This window comes from Bacillus rossius (assembly GCF_032445375.1).
Source record: "Bacillus rossius redtenbacheri isolate Brsri chromosome 9 unlocalized genomic scaffold, Brsri_v3 Brsri_v3_scf9_2, whole genome shotgun sequence".
In the NCBI taxonomy this organism is placed as follows: Eukaryota; Metazoa; Arthropoda; class Insecta; order Phasmatodea; family Bacillidae; genus Bacillus; species Bacillus rossius.
Genome location: NW_026962013.1, coordinates 40,138,161 through 40,159,374, shown reverse-complemented (window position 1 = coordinate 40,159,374; position 21,214 = coordinate 40,138,161). Strand labels below are relative to the sequence as shown.

Below are 21,214 nucleotides of genomic sequence, written 5' to 3'. Positions count from 1 at the left end.
GATCCTGTTATACTCCTCGTATAAGAATGTTAAAAAAATGGTGATGGCTGCATGTATGGATAGGTATTGTAATGTAAGCTGTAAATGGTGGTTTCTCATGAATTATTAGGAATATAAAGAAACTGTTTTCAGAGTAAATACAGGAACATCTCTAGTTTTCAAAAATAAGTAGTTTCAGAATTGTTTTATTAATATCTGGAAAAGCAGCGACGTAAGAATAGTATCAATCATTCTAAACATCTCGTGAAGACCTGCAGGTCTATGCACAATATTGCTAACAAACTTTTATTTAGGATATTGAATAGTTGACAGGAATTTGCATTAAAATGAAGTAAGCATAATTAATGGAAATGAAAAGAGAAGTTTTGAAAGAAAGAAAATTCTTTCTCACTGCTTTGTGAGGGTATGGATGTAGGCCTTTGATATAGGATAATATCTATGCTCAAACTGGATATGTTCTTTAACTTTAAAATTCAAACTCAGTATTAAGAGCCAAATTAAACTATGTTATGTGAAAAGACAAAACTTTATTTTGTAACAGAACTAGTCTGTGATCATGACACAAAAATTGTTATTTAAAATTCTGTTGTGTTTCTAAAAGAAAAAAAACATATGTGCCTTCCTAACTTTGCATTAGGTACACTTATATAGATTGCATTAAATAATTCCCATATATGAGAATGAATATTTATATCTTTCCACCCAGGACAAAACTAAGAAATATTCACATTTATCACATTTTTTTGTTACTTCTCTCATATATACACACACATAAATAATATACAAATTTCATGAATGGTAGGCCCTGTATAATGCCTAAGAGGATAAATTTACAAGCGGCCAACATTTTATTAATTTTATAGCTTTGGTAAATTTTTACCTGAAACTGAATCTTGTTTTAATTAATTATGTTTTTTCACAAATGCAAAATTTTAATCAGTAAAATATATATATTTTTTATAATCTGCTGTTTATAGAGCATTTCAGTTTAGGTAGTTCCTACTTCTGAGTGATTATAAAAATTTATTTATTGATCAAGTAGAATGCCATATTTGTTTCGTAAACCTTAGCTAGTTTTGAAAAATTCATACTCCTGATTTTGCCTTTAATTTTGATATTTCGAAGAATGATTATTTATTAGCTTTGTTTCATTTTGTTAAAGGCTTTTTAAAACACCCTAAAAATTTCTCTGTGCCGGCCTAGTGCTGAATCAGTGGCAGATACAGGAATTTATTTTCGGATGGAATTTGGAAAAAATAAACTAAGCATAGTTGTAATAAAAAAACATACATCATCAACAAGGGGTTTGAACAGTTAAATTATCATTATCATTGTCAACCATTGCCTTTGTGCCTTGTGATTCCGGGTGGTGTAACAGTTCACCGTGCATCTCCCAGAAAAACACTCTGCCTTTCCTGAGATTTCATATTTTTCGTAACTTTAAGGGAGGAATATATCCCGCTCCCCCTATGTCTGTTGTTATGCTGAATGATGGTAGTTAGCTGAACTAAACATTTTAATATCATATACCATATAAATGTTTGTTATGCCTGCTGTTACCTCCACAGTTTTGCAGTCTTGTCGAAACCTGGAATTGATTCGTTTTAATGTCCCTCCCGTAATTAACCTACATAAGTCAATTCAGCACCTGTAAGGTGTACTTGGACGGGTTTGGAGTGCTGGCGTCTGAAGTAAATGGAGTGGACTTGAATTCATAAAATATTCTAATAGTAAGATTTTTAAGAAAGTAATTTCAGTAAATCAAGTGTGTCATTGGAAAGAACAGGTGGTACGAGATAGAGAGTGGGGTAAAATGTTTTTAGGAGAGGCAGTGGGGTATGATTCCTTTGAGGCTTCTTTGCAATGACATGGTGTCAATTCATTTATAATTTAATTTCTTCAAAGAAATTTTCTGAAAGAATTTTATGAACTAACTTTAATTTTCTTAATATTTGTGGTTTTGATCTGTGATATTTAAAAATAGTGCTAAATTCAATTTTTTCCTTGAAAGTTTTACTATACAGCCATTTAAAAAAAAAAGTCTGTTAAATTTTTATGTTTAGTTTGTAACATTTAATAAAAAAATTAAGTTATCTCTTTCTCAAATTTAATATTTTAATTACTTATTGTAATTTTTTTAGTAGGCCTATTAAAGAAAATTCAGTTGCAAACTTGAAAGGTTTGCACTAATGACTGATGTTATTAACCACACAAACCAAAGCACCAGTAGTTGACAGTAATAAGACAAATATATTTTTTAGCAAGTTTCTGGCTATGTCAAAATATTGCTAAGGTATACTGTTATGAAAGTTGATATCAGTTAGAGGTGGGTTGTTTCAGTAATTTTTGGTATCTGTTCCAACCTGATACTGATACAGTAATGTACCTAGTTTCAAGTATCTGATACTTTTGTATCAGAGCAGTAGCGGTCCCAGGAAGCGACAATGTATCAGCATTCTCGTTACAGGGTACACATCCTCCGTGCCGTCATCACCAGCGTAAAAAGGTATCGATGTTTCTGATACATTATTCATCACGCCCGGTAATTCTCAATCTGTTACTCTCATGCCCGCCTGATACAGCCAGTATCAATCAGTTCAACATTCACTGCAGTTCGTCCTGGCCGTGTATTAATTACCACCATGTACATTGTTGCGGGCTGTCATGCTTTGTAGTTAGTATCTTTATAGTGAAATAAGGAATGGATAAGTGCAGGAAAAAGACTTCATTTGTGTGGATTTTTTTTACGGAAAATAATGAGTTTGCTAATTGTAATTTGTGTAAACAAAAACTGAGTTATAAATCATCATCGACTAATCTGAAGAAACATTTGAAACGTAAACATTGATATAGTATGCTCACTAATGTATGTATCTGTTTTTTTTTTATTTTTAATTTTTGATAAAATCGTAATCTTTTAATGTATGAAAACACTAGTTACTAATTGTTTTCGAAAAAAAAAGTCCATATGTTGATTACATCTGTTATTAGTGTCAACTGAGAATTTATTTGCATTTTCATAGCTGTTAGGTGCACAAATATAAATATTATATCTTGTATTAATGTACTTTTTAATATTAAAATTTCATTAGTTTTATTATTGAACGAGACTGTGCACGCACTGCGCACTGAGCGTTTTTTGATGTGGGACAATAACCAAACAACTCGTAACAATTTCGCTTCCTTCAACGCCTTCCCCTGGGCTTCCTCCCCTACATTATTTCCCTTCTTTATCCCTTATTCGTCATTCCTGCTCCCTCCCCTTTCACAAGCTCCGCCTAAGTGACCGTCATCTGCGATCGGGTTCTGCGCACATTGGCGGTGGTGTTGTTCCAGGCGAATTCTGAACTGATACTAAAGTTCTTGATACTTTTCAAGTGTACTCGTTTGCCGTTCCTGATACAGGCGCGTATCAGTGAGAAAGTATCAGGTTAATACTTTTCGACCCACCTTTAGTATCAGTACATTTACAACCTTGCCGCCATTTTGAGTATGAGTTGTTGCCATGAAGTCATGTGTGTATTGTGACCAAATCTTATTTCCTTAACAAATTAGTTAAGCAGGTAATGGTACATGAAATGATGTATGATGTTTTGGTTTTAATGTTACCCATGTTTCATAATTACATTATGTTTTATATGAAATTGTACACATCTTAGCATACTGCATAAGTGATTTTAGGTTATGTTATATAAACTAATGGGGGTGTCAAGTACTGATACAACAATTTTGCAAATTTTTAGTAGTTGACAAACTATGTCAAATACTAGTGCAACTATTGATGTTGTATTAATAGATACACCAATATTCTGTATATAAATTGTAAGTAGTGTTTCACATTAAAATGGTCAAAATGACTGTATTTAATCTGTAACTAGTGGTTGACACCCCTTGTCAACCACTAACACATTACATGTCAACTACTAGAACTGGAATCTTTTTGTGTTTCATGTGTGGATTCAGGATACCACAATGCCTCCTGTGAAAGGAAAAATGCTTAATTACAGTGAGCAACAAATGAATGCTGCAATGGATGATGTCCTTAGGGGAACTCCAGTTGCTACAGCAGCCAAGCGCCACTCTGTACCTCGTGTCACTTTGCTCTACAAAGTGACAGGGAAGACTCCTAGAAAACGCCAAATGGGCCCACAACCAGTGCTCACAAGAGAAGAGGAAGATGTTTTAGTGACATGGATAACTACAGTGGCAAAAGCAGGGTTTCCAATAACGAAAACTGAGCTTTTAGATAGCGTACAGCACATAATTAAGGAACTTAACCGTAAAAACCCATTTGTAAACAATCGGCCAGGACGAACATGGTTTCTAGCATTTTTGAAACGTCATCCAAACTTAAGCAGTAGAATGGCTCAAAATCTCACTTCCAGTAGGGCATCAGTTCGCAAGGAATCTCTTTCAAGATGGTTCGAAGAAATAAATAACTATTTGAGAGAACAAAAATACGAGAGTATTCTCAAACAACCTGAAACAGTGTTTAATTTGGACGAGAGCGCTTTCTTTCTCAATCCAAAAGGAAATAAGGTGCTTTGTGAGAAAGGAGAGAAGAATGTATACCAACAAGTGAATTCTGACGAAAAAGAATGTTTAACTGTGTTGGTTACTGGAAATGCAAATGGAGATTTGGCGCCTACACTGGTGGTTTTCAAGTATGAAAGAGTGCCTCATGAATTAGCTGACAGTGTTCCAAAACACTGGGGAATTGGTAAATCTGAGACTGGTTGGATGACTGCTCCTCTTTTCTTTGAATTCATCACAAATATTTTCCATCCCTTTCTCGTGCAAAAAAAGATACCTCTTCCTGTTATCGTTTTCGTTGATGGGCATGCATCACACCTAACCTTACACACAAGTAAGTTTTGCGAAGAACATGGGATTATACTTATAGCATTACTTCCCAATTCGACTCACCTGATACAGCCTATGGACGTTGCTGTGTTCCACGTGCTGAAAGAAGCATGGAAGAAAAAAGTGCATCAATTGAGAATGCAACACTTAGCTGATCCAAAATTGAAGAAAATCCACTTTGCACCTTTGCTGGAAGAAACTTTAAATGCATGCATTACACCTTCTATTCTCAAAAATAGATTTAGGAAGTGTGGACTTGTACCATGGAATCCTGCAGCTGTAGACATTTCCAAAATTCCAACAATGGATTCTTGTCATGTGGTTACTAACAGAATTTCCTCAGAACGACTACAAGCTGGAAAAGCATTCTTGGAAGAATATATTGGGGAATATAAGCTTCAAAGTTTCCGAGATTCGGGAAGTGAATGGAAAGGGGATTCCCAAGATCAATCGTTATTTTCATTGTGGAAAAATGTTAATGAAGATTGCTTCCGTCAGTGTCACTTGCAAGGCGATCTTCAAGCAAATGAAAGTCTTAATTGCATGGATCAAATACAGCAAATTGTAGAAAACCACACTGAATAAAATGAAGAACCATTAGCAACAAATTAAATTAATGCTGTGACACAAAATAATTCAGATCAAGTAAACCGTGAATCCGAAGTAAGTCATTGCAACGTTCATGAAGGAAGTGGAGGAAGACAAACACTGCAAATCCAGAACTCCGCACCTGATATCGAAATAGAAAATCGTCCTGATTTTCAAGCTGTTAAAACAAATGGAAGTAAATGTATCACATCAACAAACAAAGATATTCCATCTCCTTTCAAAAAGGCTTTATTCTGGCCAGAATACAATCAAAAACCTGGAAAACGAAGAACAAGAGAAAAAATACCAAGTGTAGTGACATCTAGGCAATGGCAGCTTTATCATGAAAAAAAGAAAGCAGCAGCAATGGTAAAAGAAAAACAGAAACAAGAAAGAGCTAATGCACGCAAGGCAAAACAAGAAGAGCGTGAAAGTGCTAACAAACTGAAGCTACATGATAACAAGAAGACAATGAGAAAAAAATACAAAAAAACATCACTTCATGTGTCTGTTACTGAAGAAGATGAAGAGTGGGTAGAGCAGGGAAGCAGTATGGATGATGTCAGTTTCGACCACAGTGACTCGGATATGGTTGATGAAAATGGACCTGCGCAGAAGTATTTTAAGTGAGCTAGTAAAAACCAATGATATTACACCTACAAAATTTTCTCACAGGAAAGGTGATTTTGTGCTCGTTTCTTTCCCTGGAAAGAAAAAGTGTTTTAAATATGTCTGTATTGTTCAGAAAGTGTATGATGATGGAGAAGTTGAAGTAATGGCACTACGATCATGCAATAGCCTGAAAAAATTTTTGTCAGAGATACAAAAGATGTAAGTGTTGTTGAGCCAAAACAGATCATTGAAGTTTTACCTCAACCTGATGACCTAGTAAAATATGAATTTCACTGTCCTGTGTCATGCGATGTGTAAACTATATATGAAATGTAACTTACATTTAGTCATTTCTGTCTATAACATGACTTTAAATACATAACGCATAGTGTTTGTAAAGGATGTCAACTACTAGTGCAACTATATGTCAACTACTAAAATTCAGCTGTCTCGCTATTGTCAACTACTGATGCATTTACATGCATCAACATAATATCAATAAAAAAATATAAAATAGTATACAATGACTGATTTACCCATATACATACTTTCGTCAAGTATCAACAAATATGACTCATACCAGAAATTTGTTTAGTAAAGTTTTTATATTTTACAAAAGGGTTTTTTCAGAATTTTTCTCCTTAAAGTGTCAACTACTGGTGCTCTTGCCTTACATCATTTTACTAAACTTTCCAAAATTTGTTAATGTTGACAATTTAAATTATTCTTTAAGAAATGCCATTATAAAAGTCTCAGTTACTCCTTTAGTATACATTTAGGAAAAAAATATTAAATATTGAAACAAGTTTTTTTTAGAGGAATAATCTTATAGAATTAGTGCATCCTTTCCTGGCTTGTGTATGTGGTGCCAAACAATTAATTGTTTTCTTCTGCAGGCATAAACTGGAAAACATGCTGAAGATAGTCCGCTGTGAAGTGATCAGTTTCATGCAAAATGATGAGGTTGATGCATATGTGCTTAGGTAAGTTGATTAAAAATATGCTGCACTGCTTTTGCATGTTATTAATTTTTTTTCACTCTAATTTTAGCTGACTTATCTTAATTTCCATTATTGTGTGTAGGTGACATAGTGGTACCTTGCCATGACATGGAAGTCATAGGTATTTTAGTTTAAGTAACTTTAGATGCCACCTTACTTATATCAGATTATCAGGTCAACTTACATTGGTGATCATCTTACATTTGAGGTTATTTTACATTATAGGTTGCCTTACATTTAAGATAATCTTCAGTTCAAGACATCTTTGCTTTAAGGTTGTCTTAATATTCAAGCTTGCCTTTAATTTGGGTGCTTACTTCATATTTGAGAATTTGAATATATTTCTAGTTATAATCACACCAAAAATGCTGCATATAAATACACAGAATACATAATAGGATATCTACCATTCAGACATCACTAAAAGGCCTCAAATAACAAATCTCAAAATTTTAATCTCCAGCAGTCTTTGGCTAACTTTTTAAGACCTCATATAAGTTTATAGTTAACACATTAAATATAAAAAGGTTGGAGAATGTCCACTTAAATCATGTGGAAAAATATCCCCATAGTTGATATAAGAACTGGCATGTTTCTACAAATAGTATATCCAGTAACTTCATTGTGACGACCACTAACGAACCCCAGGGCTACATCAACTTAATTCATGTAAAAATGGTCTCTGAAGAGGTTTCGGCTTGTTAACATAAAAACCTGAACCTTCCTACAAATAATAAATTGAAATTGTGTTAAGTTTAATTTTGTTTATTTTATTATAAAATTACCCTGTAATATAAACAAATTTAAAGCAAATTTAATTAAAATTTTTTTTAAAAAGTTCTGAATTTGGTTCTTTCTGTATTTGTAGACACCGTTTCAGCAGTTGGGAAAAGTAGGTACTGTAAAATTAAAATTAGTCAGTTACAGCAAATTAAATTAACTGTAATTCTGTATGAATTTAAAACTATACTTTCTTGAACATGTTATGCGGGTGAAAAAATGAAATACATTTTTATATAGTTAAACCACAATAATTTTTTTTTCTTACACAGCAGCATTTCACTGAAATCATGAATTTTTTTGTTTTCTCTTCATGCTTCTTTCTGTACCTACATGTTTATTCAACATGGGGATGGAAATAACTTTTCTGTTGGTAAAGTCATTTTGTCATTAAGTTACAGTTATTTTTCCATAGGAAGGAAGTGTTCTAAAAGTTAATTATTATGCAGGAGGAAAAATTCACAAGCCATCTGTGTATCTAAATGGTATAAAACCAGTGGCCTTCACTATGTGTCAAGTGTGTTAGTTACCAGTTCAAACAGGCTTAGTTTACGTGACAAAAGTTTACTGAAGTGATGTTCCTTAAGTGCTTTGTAAAAACATTTGCTCATGTAACAACGAGAACAATACTTTACTGCTGTTTGTCATTATTTGAATAGTGAAAGGACCATTGTTCTGAGTTTCGCCACACCGTGGAACTCTCAAGAAAGCTCAGTGACAGTGGAGATAGCTTAAGTTTTAGTGTTTGTATGTTTTACAACATAATTTTTTCAAACATTTATCTTATTTTCTTCTTGTAGTTACAAATTATTGTTTGTGCGTATACTTAGAATAGATGCAAATATTTCATTGGTGTGAAATTATTCGATGGATAACAAATCTTATACTATTAAACAAGCAATTGTTGTATTCTTTATTATTAAATTATTTTATATTGTTACGAGATGGCCAGAGTTGGCCACTGTGACCCTTTCCCTTTCCCAGCACTTTTCAAATAGACTTGGCACCTTTCTGTCTTGCCTGGTACAGTCTGCGTGTGCTGATAGAGCGGGAATGTGTGTGTGGCTTTTTTTAAAACAATTTAAAAAATTCCAATTAAATTTGGGGAGTCAGAAATCGATCAGGCTATGTCCCAACTGTAGGAAAAATGTTAATTTTAAATATTAAAATACGTAAACACAACAGTAAAGAAATATTACACCAAGGAGGTATGTATCTTTGAGACATGTATATCATATAACAAATATTGCATTATCGTTGACTGTTTTTGTGAAAAATGATTTATCACCTAAAGGTGACATTACTAAAGCATCATAACTTTTTCGGTTGCTGTTTACATTCTTCTTTAATTTCATCACACTAAAGTCTAAGCTCTTGATACAGAAGAGTGATTTTTTTCACAAGCAATACAATTTAAAATGTCTTCTCTGGTTCAATGTGAGAAAATTCACACCCACTTAGCTATATTTTAATAACTATTACAGTTTTCACATTTCGGAATCATGAAACTCGCAATGCAGCTATGATCAAACTGTCCTTACAAGCAAATAACAGCTTCCGGTTTGGTACTTTTTAATTTTATCCTAACTTCAGTTTATTTTTTCTAAACAATGTGTTAATTTTGAGTTAAACTTGTAACAAAAATGTATTTATTTTATGAGCATGCAGCTGTTCTAAATGTTATTTGATTTTTGCAAAGCTCGGTCATTCAGATGCTAGTATTTAAGGTTGTGTCCAAATTCAAGTACACAGTCATGTACTTACGACCTTGCATACTTCACTTGCTGTTGGTGAATCTGGATGGGTTTAATGTTGGACCTCTTCAAATAGTATGAGCCAGCCGAACAGTTGCTAAAATTTGTTCCAACAATTTTTTTTTTTAGAAAATTAATTAGTAATAGTCCAAACTTCATTAGAGTTGCTTTCTTTTAAAAAAAATTTTAAATATTAATTTTTTTGTGAAATTTATTAATACCAGTAAATTATAAAATGAAAATTATGTATAAGTTTTTTAATTACTTAAATTTTATATGAAATGTAATCTACAAAGGGTTTTTAAAAATGGTGATGTTTCTTCAACTCAAAGTACCTGAGAAGTACGCAGATTTGTTTGCTGGCATACTTGCATACTTCACTTTCAGTTCAGACAGCCCTTGTGATGTCACTTCCGGGGACAAGTACGTATAAGTATTTACTTCTGGTGAATTCAGACATAGTCTTAATTTGAAGCTGACAGCTTTGTAATGAGAATTTTTTTGTGTTAATTCTAGTAGGGAGTGGTGCGAGACAGTGTTCTTGGCCGAGCTGTGGTGGCTGGTGGTGGTACACTTTATCAGTTGACCCACATCTGGCCTTGACCTGTCATCATGACCAGCAAGCTGCTGAGTCGTAAACCTTGTGACTTTAGAGTTCATAAGATAAACAGGGCCTTGACTTTGTGTGCCCACAGGTCTTGGCGCCAACTGAAAATTCATAATTGTTTAAGATCTTGTTAAGTTGAGATTGATACGAGCACTTATGATTAGCACTTTTTTTGTACACTATCGTAAAAAAATAATTTTTAAGATTAGATAAAGTTATTTGCATAGGCCTATATTAACTCACTGGCTTGATGACTCAGTTACTCTGATATCTGTTTCACTCTGATATCTCTTTATAGAATATAAGTCTCTTGAGGATCTTTCCTGCTCTGAGTCTGTTTTGATATCCAAAATACTTTTGTGCCACACAAAATATATATGCACAAGTTTTATTTATGATGGGGGTTTGTGATCTACAAATAAACTAGTAGTTTTTTCCTGAATGTTATAAGTAAACAAATATGTTTTAAGATACGCTAGAATTTGTCAGAAATACTTTTATCAATATAGATACTTTTCTTGATCTTTGATGTGTCTGTTATCAGTTGTGTTGTGTTGTATTGGCGTGTTGTGGGATCAACGGAGCAAGGCTTTTTTTATCCACTCAAGTTTTATTTGTACATATTTGCATTTAGTTGATAGCTTTTTTTGAAACACAGTTATATTTGCTTTTTTGTTACAGAATACATATTTTAGAGATGCTCAAAATTAAATATGCTCCTTGGGTTTTTCATGATTTGTTTGTGATGGCAAACATAAATTTTAACATTTATATCTCTTTCTATTTCATTCACAGAATATCCAACCTCTTTTTTTTTGTTATAGTGATCTTAAAACTTCTTGGTTACAGTGTAAAAATTCATATTAAATTTCATCAATGAGAACTAGTGTGTTTTAGAGAACTTTTAGGTTCTGAGTAAAGTAATGCATTATTTGGGAAATTAAAATTATAAACCTGTAACAAACATTTAACAAATGTAACTAACAAATTTAACCTTTTCTGTTTTTCCCAAAAGCACTGGTCAAAAAAATTTTTGGTGTTAAATTTTTTTTAAAAAATACTGTTGCATTTGAATCCGTATATTTTTGTTTTTTATACAGTAATTTGAAATGTATAAATTGATATTTTATTACTGTAGGCAGTATATTTGTTATTAAAATTAAGGTAGGAAAAATGTCAGAAATATAATTTCTTAATCTAAATTACACAGAGCAGAAAAAATGTTGAAAATATAAATGAGATATTTTACTCCCTAGTCATAAATCTATAAATTTGCATGTGGCGTAAGTCTAATTTATTGGCATAGTAGAGTTATTTTAAATTCCAGAACATATTCTTGATGAGAGATTTAGGAAATGAATGAACTTTGACCTGGGATTGTAATATCTTTGCCACAATTCCATTTTATAATGAATGTCTATTAAAATCTAGGTTAGACAAATGTTATAAATAAGTGTTAATCAATGGACAAAATTAAGTTTGGAGATACAGTAAAGGATTGTCCCAGAGTATGTTATGTATGTACAGTGAAAGGTCTCTGATCCGGTATTTTCAGGACAACGACATTGCTGGATTAGCGTTTTTGCTGGCTTATTGAACATCAATATCATTTGAACTGGAATACCAAAGAAAAGTCAATATAAAATATATTTGTATTTGAAACACATCTTAATAAAAAATACAAATGAGCATTGGTCTTCTTTAAGAAGTATTTACAGATATTTACCCTTTAAATGTAACCCACTATAAAATGGGAAACACTGTCCTGAAATGGAAACCAATGGTATAGATAAGGGTTGATGTCTGGAAACTGGTGAAAATGGTGTCCCAACAGTTTTAAAAAAAATCAAGTTAATTCACAAAACTTATTTTAATAAGTTTAATTAACTATGGTAACATGCTACTATTTAAAATATGATTTTTTTCTCCTAACTTTGTTTTAATAAATGAAATATTAAGGTTTTGTTCTAATAAGTCATTCCTCTGGGTTGTCCCTGTCTACATGTGTCATGAGAAAACATTCTGATTGTACACTTAAATCAAAATTCTAATTATTGTGTTACCGTGTTCATTAAAAAGTCATTTTATGAGACATGATAAACAAAAAAATTATCCTTAAAAATTACCCTTAAAAATTACAACATTTAGTTTAAAGTTATATTCAGTTGTGTCCTCTGTATTACTTACTAATTCCTCTGTTCAATAAACTATTGAAATAATAATTAAATGGTTGCTTACAACACAGATTTGCTGAAGGGAAATTTTGTTCTTTTCAAATGCAACACTGTGCTACAAACAGTTTCCCTCCATTTTATATGTTGTGGGATTTGTTTTCATGAGATGGCTAAAATTTATGGATGTCACACTTCATAGCATCATTCCTCTGGTAAGTGAAATTTTGTTGTTATATTCACTTTAAATGTATATTAGCTGCTTAGGACAATCTTTTAAAAGAACTGTTTTTCCACTATGTGGACTTAAATAGTTTGTGACAGACTGACACATGCATTTTTAATACATAACCTCAACTTTCATCATTCCTCTGGAGTCATTCCTCTGGCTTATAAATGACAGAGGAATGAGCTACGTTCCAGAGGAATGACTTTTATAGAATAATTATACTTAAAGTCATTGTTAATTGTACTAAAAGTCTCTAACCCTAATTTTTTTAAATAATAGTTTATTGTCAGCATAGAAACAGATTTGAACAACAGAACTTTTCTTACTCCTGCTGAACCAGATCAATATATGTATTGTTCACAAAAGGAAGGAATCTGACAATTAAGTATTTAATTATGTAAAAATATATTGAAGATTCAAAAAAGCAAATAACTTTTAAAATATATGTTGACTAAATGGTACAGTGAGAGTCTTAAAATATTTCATAGTTGTAATGTACGTCCGGTAATGTTTAATGATATAATGATCCTTTGTCTGATACATGTGCAATTACTAAGATTAGTAACAATTTACTCTATTGTTACAGGTGTATTAATCATGAAGGTCAAAGGAACTAAAATTACAGTACGTGAGGAGAAATTGAAGAAAAAGAGAGAAGCAGAAAGGAGAAGATATGAGCAACTCAAGCAAGATCCTGTAGGAAGGCAAAAACTCAAAGAAAAAGAAAGAATTCAATATCTCAAGAAAAAACAAAGTAAAACTGTCAAACCTATACAAGAAATGTCACCACGTGAACAGCGGAAAAAGCGCAAGCAATGGAAGTTAAATTCTAAGCGTTATAGACAGAAGAAAAAAAATATAGAAGAAGAAAACACTCTCATTAAAAAGGCGTCACCTCAAGCTGAAAAAAACGATAGCCCGCAGGCACGTCCAATAGTATTAGGAAAGAAGCGAGCAGCGAGAAACAGAAAGAGACGAAGTAGGGAACTAGAAAAGAAGAACAAAATGATACAGATACTGCAAAGGAAAGCCGAAAAATACAAAAAAAAATTTCAAAGATTTAAACGTAAATATGAAGAAAATGTCCCTCCCACACCCAACACACGAGCAAAACAGATGTTGCAAGAAAAGGACAAATCAAAAGTAATGAAGAAACTTCTCTTTGCAGAAGTTGCAGCAGAACAAATGCGGGAGAATTACAAAACCTTGAAATCTGAAAAAGAAAAGCAGGTTTTTAAAAAAGTGTTATCAGGCAAAATTATTAAGAAGTATCATCTTCTTAATTACTGCAAGCATGTGCTGAAATGTGGTCGTGGAATTTCTCAAGCACAAGGAATTTCAATTCTGGAGTACAAAAGGAAATCGAGCTGTACAAAAATGAATCAAGCAAGTCATGAAATTAAAAATTTTTTGGAGTTGGACATCAACTCGCGCATTTGTTCAGGACGAAAAGACTATGTTACAAGACACAAAGTCACGAAACAAAAGAGATATCTTTGCAATACTTTGAAGAATTTACATCAGGCATTTTTGAAAACCTTTCCTCAACTACCAGTTAGCTATGAATTTTTCTGTAGGAGAAAACCATTCTGGATTAAGAAAATGAAAGCTTCAGAACGTGACACATGCTTGTGTGTAACCTGTGCCAACATGGAACTCCTCGTTTTAGCTCTTAAACGACTTGAAATTACAACTTCACTTGAAGCTGTTGTGAAAGATTTATGCTGTGAAGAGAAAACACAGGATTGCCTTCTGCGTATATGCGATAGTTGCAAGTCCTTTCAAATGAGCTATGCCGGTAAAGATTTATCTATGTTAACATACTGGTACAAGTGGATTAGTAAAAGGGAAACATTTGTTGACAAGAAATCAGAAAATCAAAAAACTGTAACAAAAAAAGCCAAAGAAAAGTTAGTCGGCAAGGTAGAAGATTTGATACAGGAGTTTGAAGCAAGTATTGGCAAATACCTTCAACATCAGGGAAGGAAGCTTCACCAGTACAAAGCAATCACAGCATTGAAAAAAAATATGAAAGAAAATGAAGTAGTGATCCATATGGATTTTAGTGAGAACTACAGCTTTAAATATGCTGAAGAGACACAGTCATTTCACTTTGGGGGATCACGCCAACAAATTACATTACATACTGTGGTAGTTTATAGTAAAGTAAATGATACAGTGAAAAGTGAAAGTTTCTGTACTGTGTCTGAATCATTGCGCCATGATGTGCCTGCTATCTGGGCTCACTTACATCCGGTATTAGCTCACATTGAAGATACCTGTGGTGCTGACACACTACACTTTGTCAGTGACAGCCCTTCCACACAGTACAGAAATAAAACCATATTTTATACTTTAGCTACTAAACTACAAGAGATATACCCAAATCTCAAACATTTCACTTGGAATTATTTAGAGTCTGGTCATGGAAAAGGTGCACCAGATGGCATAGGTGGGGTATGCAAAAGAACAGCAGATAGACTTGTTGCTGAGGGGAAAGATGTCGCAAATTTGGAGTGTTTTGTTAAAGGAATTATAGAAAATGTAAAAGCAGTAAGAATCTTTGAAGTAACCGAGATGTCAATTGAAGAGTTATCTGCTAAAATTGACCAAACACAAATTCAACTTTTCCCTGGGACAATGCAAGTGCATCAAGTAAAAAATGAACGCCACAATAGTGTACTGCTTTTTCGGAAGCTTAGTTCCTTCATGGACGAATGTGTTAAATATGACATGGGAACGCTAAGCTACTTAAAAGATGACAAAAATAGTTCTTCTGAGGATGAGCCTGGTTATTCTGGTATGAGTGATTTGAAAAACTCAGTGAACAAAGTACAGTACGCGGATGTTTACACAGATGATGAAATTGAAACGGACAGAGACCAGACAAAAGACTTCTGTGCTATTAACATTATAAGTGGAACTTACATACTAGTTGAAGTAAAAGGAGCCAGCAGCATGGGGAGAAAGAAATATCATGTGCCATATCGTTATGTAGCTGTAACGCAAGATACTATGGACGATGATGGTGAAGTGAGTGTGACATTTATGCGAGAGTGCAAGTTACAAGGTATCAGACAAGTGTTTAAACTAGATGAAAATGATGTTTCACATGTGAATTTTGAACAAATTGTTTCCATATTACCAGCACCAACAATAGTGTTGCGCGGTAATAGAGTGTATTACCAGTTTAGTTCTGTAGTAGATGTATTTGAACATGTTTGAACTATAAATTTTCCGCATTTGGGACGTTCTCCAATAAGTATGACTTTTAGCTGGTGAAATACTGATTTCCAAAAGTTTTTTTTTGCTATATTTTATTGTATCTGAACTTAGATATTACAGAAAAGGAATCAGCAGTTTTTAGAAGTAAAGACTGGATTTTATTGTTCCTAGTAGTGTGAGTGTGTTTGTGTAATTTATAAGATTTTTCATCATTCCTCTGGTTTTTACATCATTCCTCTGGGTTCTAGTTTTTCAAAAAACCACAATAAAACCATTAAAACTGAAAAAATGTACTGATCCTTTGTTGTATCATATGCTAGAAGTACATTCAATTAAATTTACATGAATTCAACCTCTTTATTATTTATTTTTTTCTCAGCCACTTATGAAGTCCAAAATGAACAGTTTGCAGACATTTACCCATAAACTCTTGAGTGAACTAAAAATGTTGGCAGCGCAGAAATGTGACCTGGTTGGCCAAGGTCAACAGTCGGAATCCACCCACTCTCTCTGAATGTGAGAGGTTCCATTGGAGCCGAGTTACTGAATGTGTCGAACTATAGGTAATCGGATCAAAGGAGCTTTCACTGTACAAGCAGGGCAAGTATGACTACTTCTATTTTGGTTAAGTGTATAAGTATTTAATGTTTGTAATGCTTAGGGAACCTTAATTTGGGTTTGCATTAGATAATTCATCTGTTGATGTTTTGAGTTTGCTGGTAGCAGCATTCTTCAGATAAGGTTCGGAACGTGACATGTTTGTTGATCTGTGTTTGCAGCGAGAGCAGCATGTTTGTGGCGGAGCGCCGTCTCATCTTGAAGACGTGTGGCACCACGACTCCGCTGCAGTGCTTGAAGGCCTTGCTTGTTCTCGTCAAGCAGCACGCGGGCTTCAATGAAGTTGAGGTGCTTGCACTGATATCTTACTGTTATGTTAAGAGTGTTCTGCCTCCACAAAATCTCTTGATAGTTTGGGAGCCAGGCACAAAATCTGGGAGCCAGTGATAAAAAAAAAAATTTCACCCTGTGAGCGGTTTTACTTCTAGATTTTATTTCGACATTAAAGTACTACACTGTACCTATATAGCAACTTGCTACAATATCTGTAATTGGAGTTAACATATTGCAATTTAAATACTGTCCCGATTTCTTGGGTCCAGTCATTTCTGTACAAGATTTTGTAACAACATTGGTTGATGTGTGGTTTTCAAAATTAGTTATAGCTTCGTATCTTGACAGATGTTAGTCACAAGCAAGGAAGCGTTAGGCATCATGGCGGCCTGGCACTGTGTTAACTAAACATGCATGTGCCACTGTCAATGTTAACTGCTTCTTTTATTTACATAAGAGGTCTGATAAATAATGTACAATGAATGTAATACGTAGTGCATTACTTATTGAATAAGATTATCAAAATTAAAGAAAAACTTTTTACTAAATACCAACAGAATTAAAAATTAAAACTACATTTAAAGTATAATTTAAGATATTGATTAAAGCTAAATATTTTCCTTTAAAGTAATTACAATGTTTCTAACTAAACATTTAAAGTATTTAGGGAAGGTTAAAAAATTATAGCTTAAACTCTTATTAACGTAACATCTGTATTAGTGCATATTATTTGTCATGAATTTTTTTTTTTTTTTTTTAGTTGAAAAATGTTTGCATAGGAAAATATGGAAAGAATTGCTAATTTAAAACTATAATCTTGTGAATACTTGACTAGAGAGTAAGTTCTTTGTTAGTTTACTGTAGGAAAAATATAAAGCTAAATTATAAAAAATATTACCATCTCTGTATTAAATTAATTAGTACACAAAGCGGTTAGGTGTTAGTATCTGTCATGTATAGAGTTTCTCTTTAGATGGGGTGATTTAAGTACTAAAAATCATTTAAATACTGTAATTGTCTACAGAAATTGTACTGAGTTTTCAGTGTTTACTTTATAAGTTATTGAATTTAATTTCTCTCTTGTTAAAGAATGTTATTTGTGCTAAAATAGTGTATTAAAATTGTTTCAGGATGTATATTATTCTCGTAAGAATTTCAAAAGACCTGATCTTCAGATGAATCCACACAAATCTTTTGAACAAGAAGTTTTGATCTTGAATTCCATCTTTCAAGGTAAAGCAGGCACAATTTTTAATTTTCTGCTCTTACTCTTAGTAAGTAGTACTTTCAGACATGGTTTTTTGTTGTATTTATACATGTAGTAGACTTTGGGTACCTGCTTTGGTGGGTGATGAACTGCTGTAAACTTATACTATTGAAAAATGCATTGTTTCAAATCTAAATATTCTCTATAAAGCCTGTAATACCTTAATTTACGTAGCAACAACGTTTTATGGATATGGAACATGTCATGTAACAAAAAAGATATTTCAGGTATCTCATTTTTATTTAGTGCATAGTCCTTAACAGTTTAAAATGGAAGATTATGCAATTTCTTGTCACTAGGTATTAATAGTATTTGAATTAGCCCTATATTTAAACAAGTTTAAATTCTCTATCACTATTATTAGTTTGGTCTAGACACACAGAGCATTTGAAATCTCTGGCCGCAATAACACAATATTTTTTCTGTCGTATTGCCTTCCTCATATTGTGCCGTTATGCTATTGTGATTCCAGCATAACAGTCGGTATGGTTTATTCCTTCCCCAAGTTTCACACATTGTGTTAGTTATGTGTTGTCTCTAATGGTATTTCTGTCAACAAGACTAAAGTTTGAGTATTTTTTTTTAAATATTTTATTTTAGATTTTCGTATGGTTTTGAAAACACAGAGGGTGTTGTGTAAATGTGGTGCGATTGGTTCGTGCATGTCCTTGATTGTTCGCTGTTACTGTTGCTGAAGTATCAAAAGATTCCGTGCTTGTGGACGGTACGTGACGTGTGTAGCAGCGTCGAGGGCTTTTTGTGCGCAGACGGCACGGCGTACTGTTTCGGCAGCAAGGACCAGGACTGCTGGTACTTGTACACGCTGAACCCGCTCGCGGGCGACGAGGAACAGCAGCAGAAAGAAGAAGAAGAGGATGAAGAGGCAGACCAGACACTCGAGATCCTCATGTCTGAGCTGGACCCGGAGGTCATGAGCATTTTCACGCGGGACGAGTCATCTTCAGCTGCAGAGGCTACCCGGGTCAGTAGCTGTCTTCTCTTCTAAAAGATACATTACTGAGAGGACACCGCCTGATCAGGATGACTACAGGTCATAAAAAAAATACCCCAAAATTAATGCTAACACTGCTGGAAGTCATGAAATTTTAATTTTCAGCAGTCTTTTGCTAACTGGCATTTTTTTATGGCTCGCTTCACTTTATTGTCGCACATTTAATAGGAATAATACACAGTCCACTTAATTAAATCATGTGGAAATTATCATTGAAATGTTTTAGCTTTATAACATCTTAATTAGCATGTTCCTGTGAATAGTGTATCTATTTCATATTATGTTTAATTTTGCTTATTATATATCAAAAATGACCCTGTGATATAAAAATAGAATTGTAAGGATATTTTATTAACAATTCCCATACAGTCCTGAAATGGGTTTTTGTACATACCCTACTGATGGTTGTCGCGAAAGGGTGTTTTCTGAGACTAGCAGTTGACTAGTGAAAAGGCCATATTGCACAGATTCATTTATTTGATTCCTGTCAAACCAGGATTGTTTTTTGTATGTGAGAAATGCTGCAGCGAGACATAGGGTTTTTCTCTTGGTATTCTCGTCTCCCCCATTCTGTCATTGCTCCATCTCATTTTCAGCCCTTATTAGTCTCGTATGATTTCAATGGCAATGAGTAATTAACCTGATTAATTTATTTACTACAGTATTTTTTTTTTCCCTCTCGTTCTGTCAGCTCATTTACCAGTTATGAAAAGATTATTTTCACCAATTAAAGAAACTGTTTGAGAGAATCACAAACCTCTCTGAAATTTTATTTTGTTCATAGTTTACACCATGAACAAGTGTTCTTTTTGACAGATTCATGTGAGGTATTCAGGCATTAATATGTCATTCCACACAAATTATTACATTAAACAGAATAAAGTAGTATTTTGTTTCCTAAGAAATAGGCTATCAAATTACAAAAAATGTTAATAAAAGTTCCTTGTCAGAATAGTGCACTTGTTTGTGAGATAAGATAAAATATTAATTATCTTTCTAGCTTACTGCAATCAAGTTAAGATTTATATGTTGATAATTCTGTTTCTAGAAATCCGGGATTGAGAAGCTTATCCCAGATATGGTGATAGATGACTACTTATTTGAGCCATGTGGCTATTCCATGAATGGAATCACTAAAAGTGTAAGTTTTGCAAACATTCCTATAAAAGCTAGATTGGATGGATTAATCAGTTTTTTTTTTGTTTTTGTTGCCGTAGCCTGTTAAGTAATTTTATCATCTAACCCCAGGAATAAATAACTGATTTTTACATAGGTGACCAAAAATTACTTAAACAAGTGTACAAAATAGGTCCTGAAATACTTAGTCTTTACTGCAAGCTATGTATAATATTTCAGAAATCCAAATTGATGGATATTTACCCCCTGAAGTTTGAGTATCATCATCATCATCGTCATTTTTTATTATTATTGAATTCATCTATAACTTGAATAAGAAGTTATCTGCTATGCAGATATAAATTTTTCTGTATGTTATTATTTTACTTATTATATTATTCTTTTCAGGGACACTACATGACTATCCACATCACTCCGGAACCAGATTTCTCATATGTTAGCTTTGAAACCAATGTTCCTCAAAACTCGTACAAAGAGCTAATTGACAAAGTTCTGAAGACTTTTCAGCCAAGAAAATTTGTTGTCACTGTCTTCGCAAATAAGGTACGTATAATTCTGTCCCGTTTACTAGTTCTCTGGTATTACAGTATACAGTAAGAAATAAATAATGATTTTTTTTTTTTAAATATTGTGTTTAAAATATCTTTAAGGAGCAAAGAAGAAGTTTAGGTACAATTTAGTAAAGTAAAAAGAGGAAATCAATAGTCTGTCAAATGCCTAAGTGACAGGAAGATTTTGATTCTGCAACAGTGTTGTCAAGTACTTGACTGAGGTTGACATCGACCAGGGCTACGCCCTCCCTAAGCCCGATGTGCCTCGCTCCGCCTCACCCACATCTCTGTTTCGAACCTCCCGCCAGCGAGAGGGAATGGATTGCCGGGTCCATGTGGCGCCCATGGTTACGATTAACGTGTTAGCTCGTATCTGTGAATTCCCAATGGCAACAAAGTAATTTATGTTTTTCAGTATGTAGATTGTAATGGCAACGTAAATTAAATTACAGTTAAAAATTAGTGATATGCTGGTAAAATTAGGCAAAACATGTGGTTAATACCTGTCTGTAATGAGTATGTAATT

The 21,214-nt window shown here is 33.3% G+C and overlaps 1 protein-coding gene across 3 annotated transcripts in view; it reads left to right on the top strand.

Moving 5' to 3' along the window:
- The window catches only part of LOC134543114 (S-adenosylmethionine decarboxylase proenzyme), a 36,376-nt gene that overhangs the window by 1,740 nt on the left and 13,422 nt on the right, over nucleotides 1–21,214 (top strand). For 2 of the 3 annotated variants that reach the window (XM_063387937.1, XM_063387938.1), the window contains exons 2-7: nucleotides 6,960–7,046; nucleotides 16,610–16,736; nucleotides 17,852–17,954; nucleotides 18,756–18,970; nucleotides 20,049–20,141; nucleotides 20,525–20,680. In XM_063387937.1, coding sequence (XP_063244007.1) covers nucleotides 6,960–7,046; nucleotides 16,610–16,736; nucleotides 17,852–17,954; nucleotides 18,756–18,970; nucleotides 20,049–20,141; nucleotides 20,525–20,680 — 781 coding nt within the window. Of the gene's footprint in view, nucleotides 1–2,429; nucleotides 2,507–6,959; nucleotides 7,047–16,609; nucleotides 16,737–17,851; nucleotides 17,955–18,755; nucleotides 18,971–20,048; nucleotides 20,142–20,524; nucleotides 20,681–21,214 lie in introns of those variants that run through there. The other variant, XM_063387939.1, reaches the window with a different exon arrangement.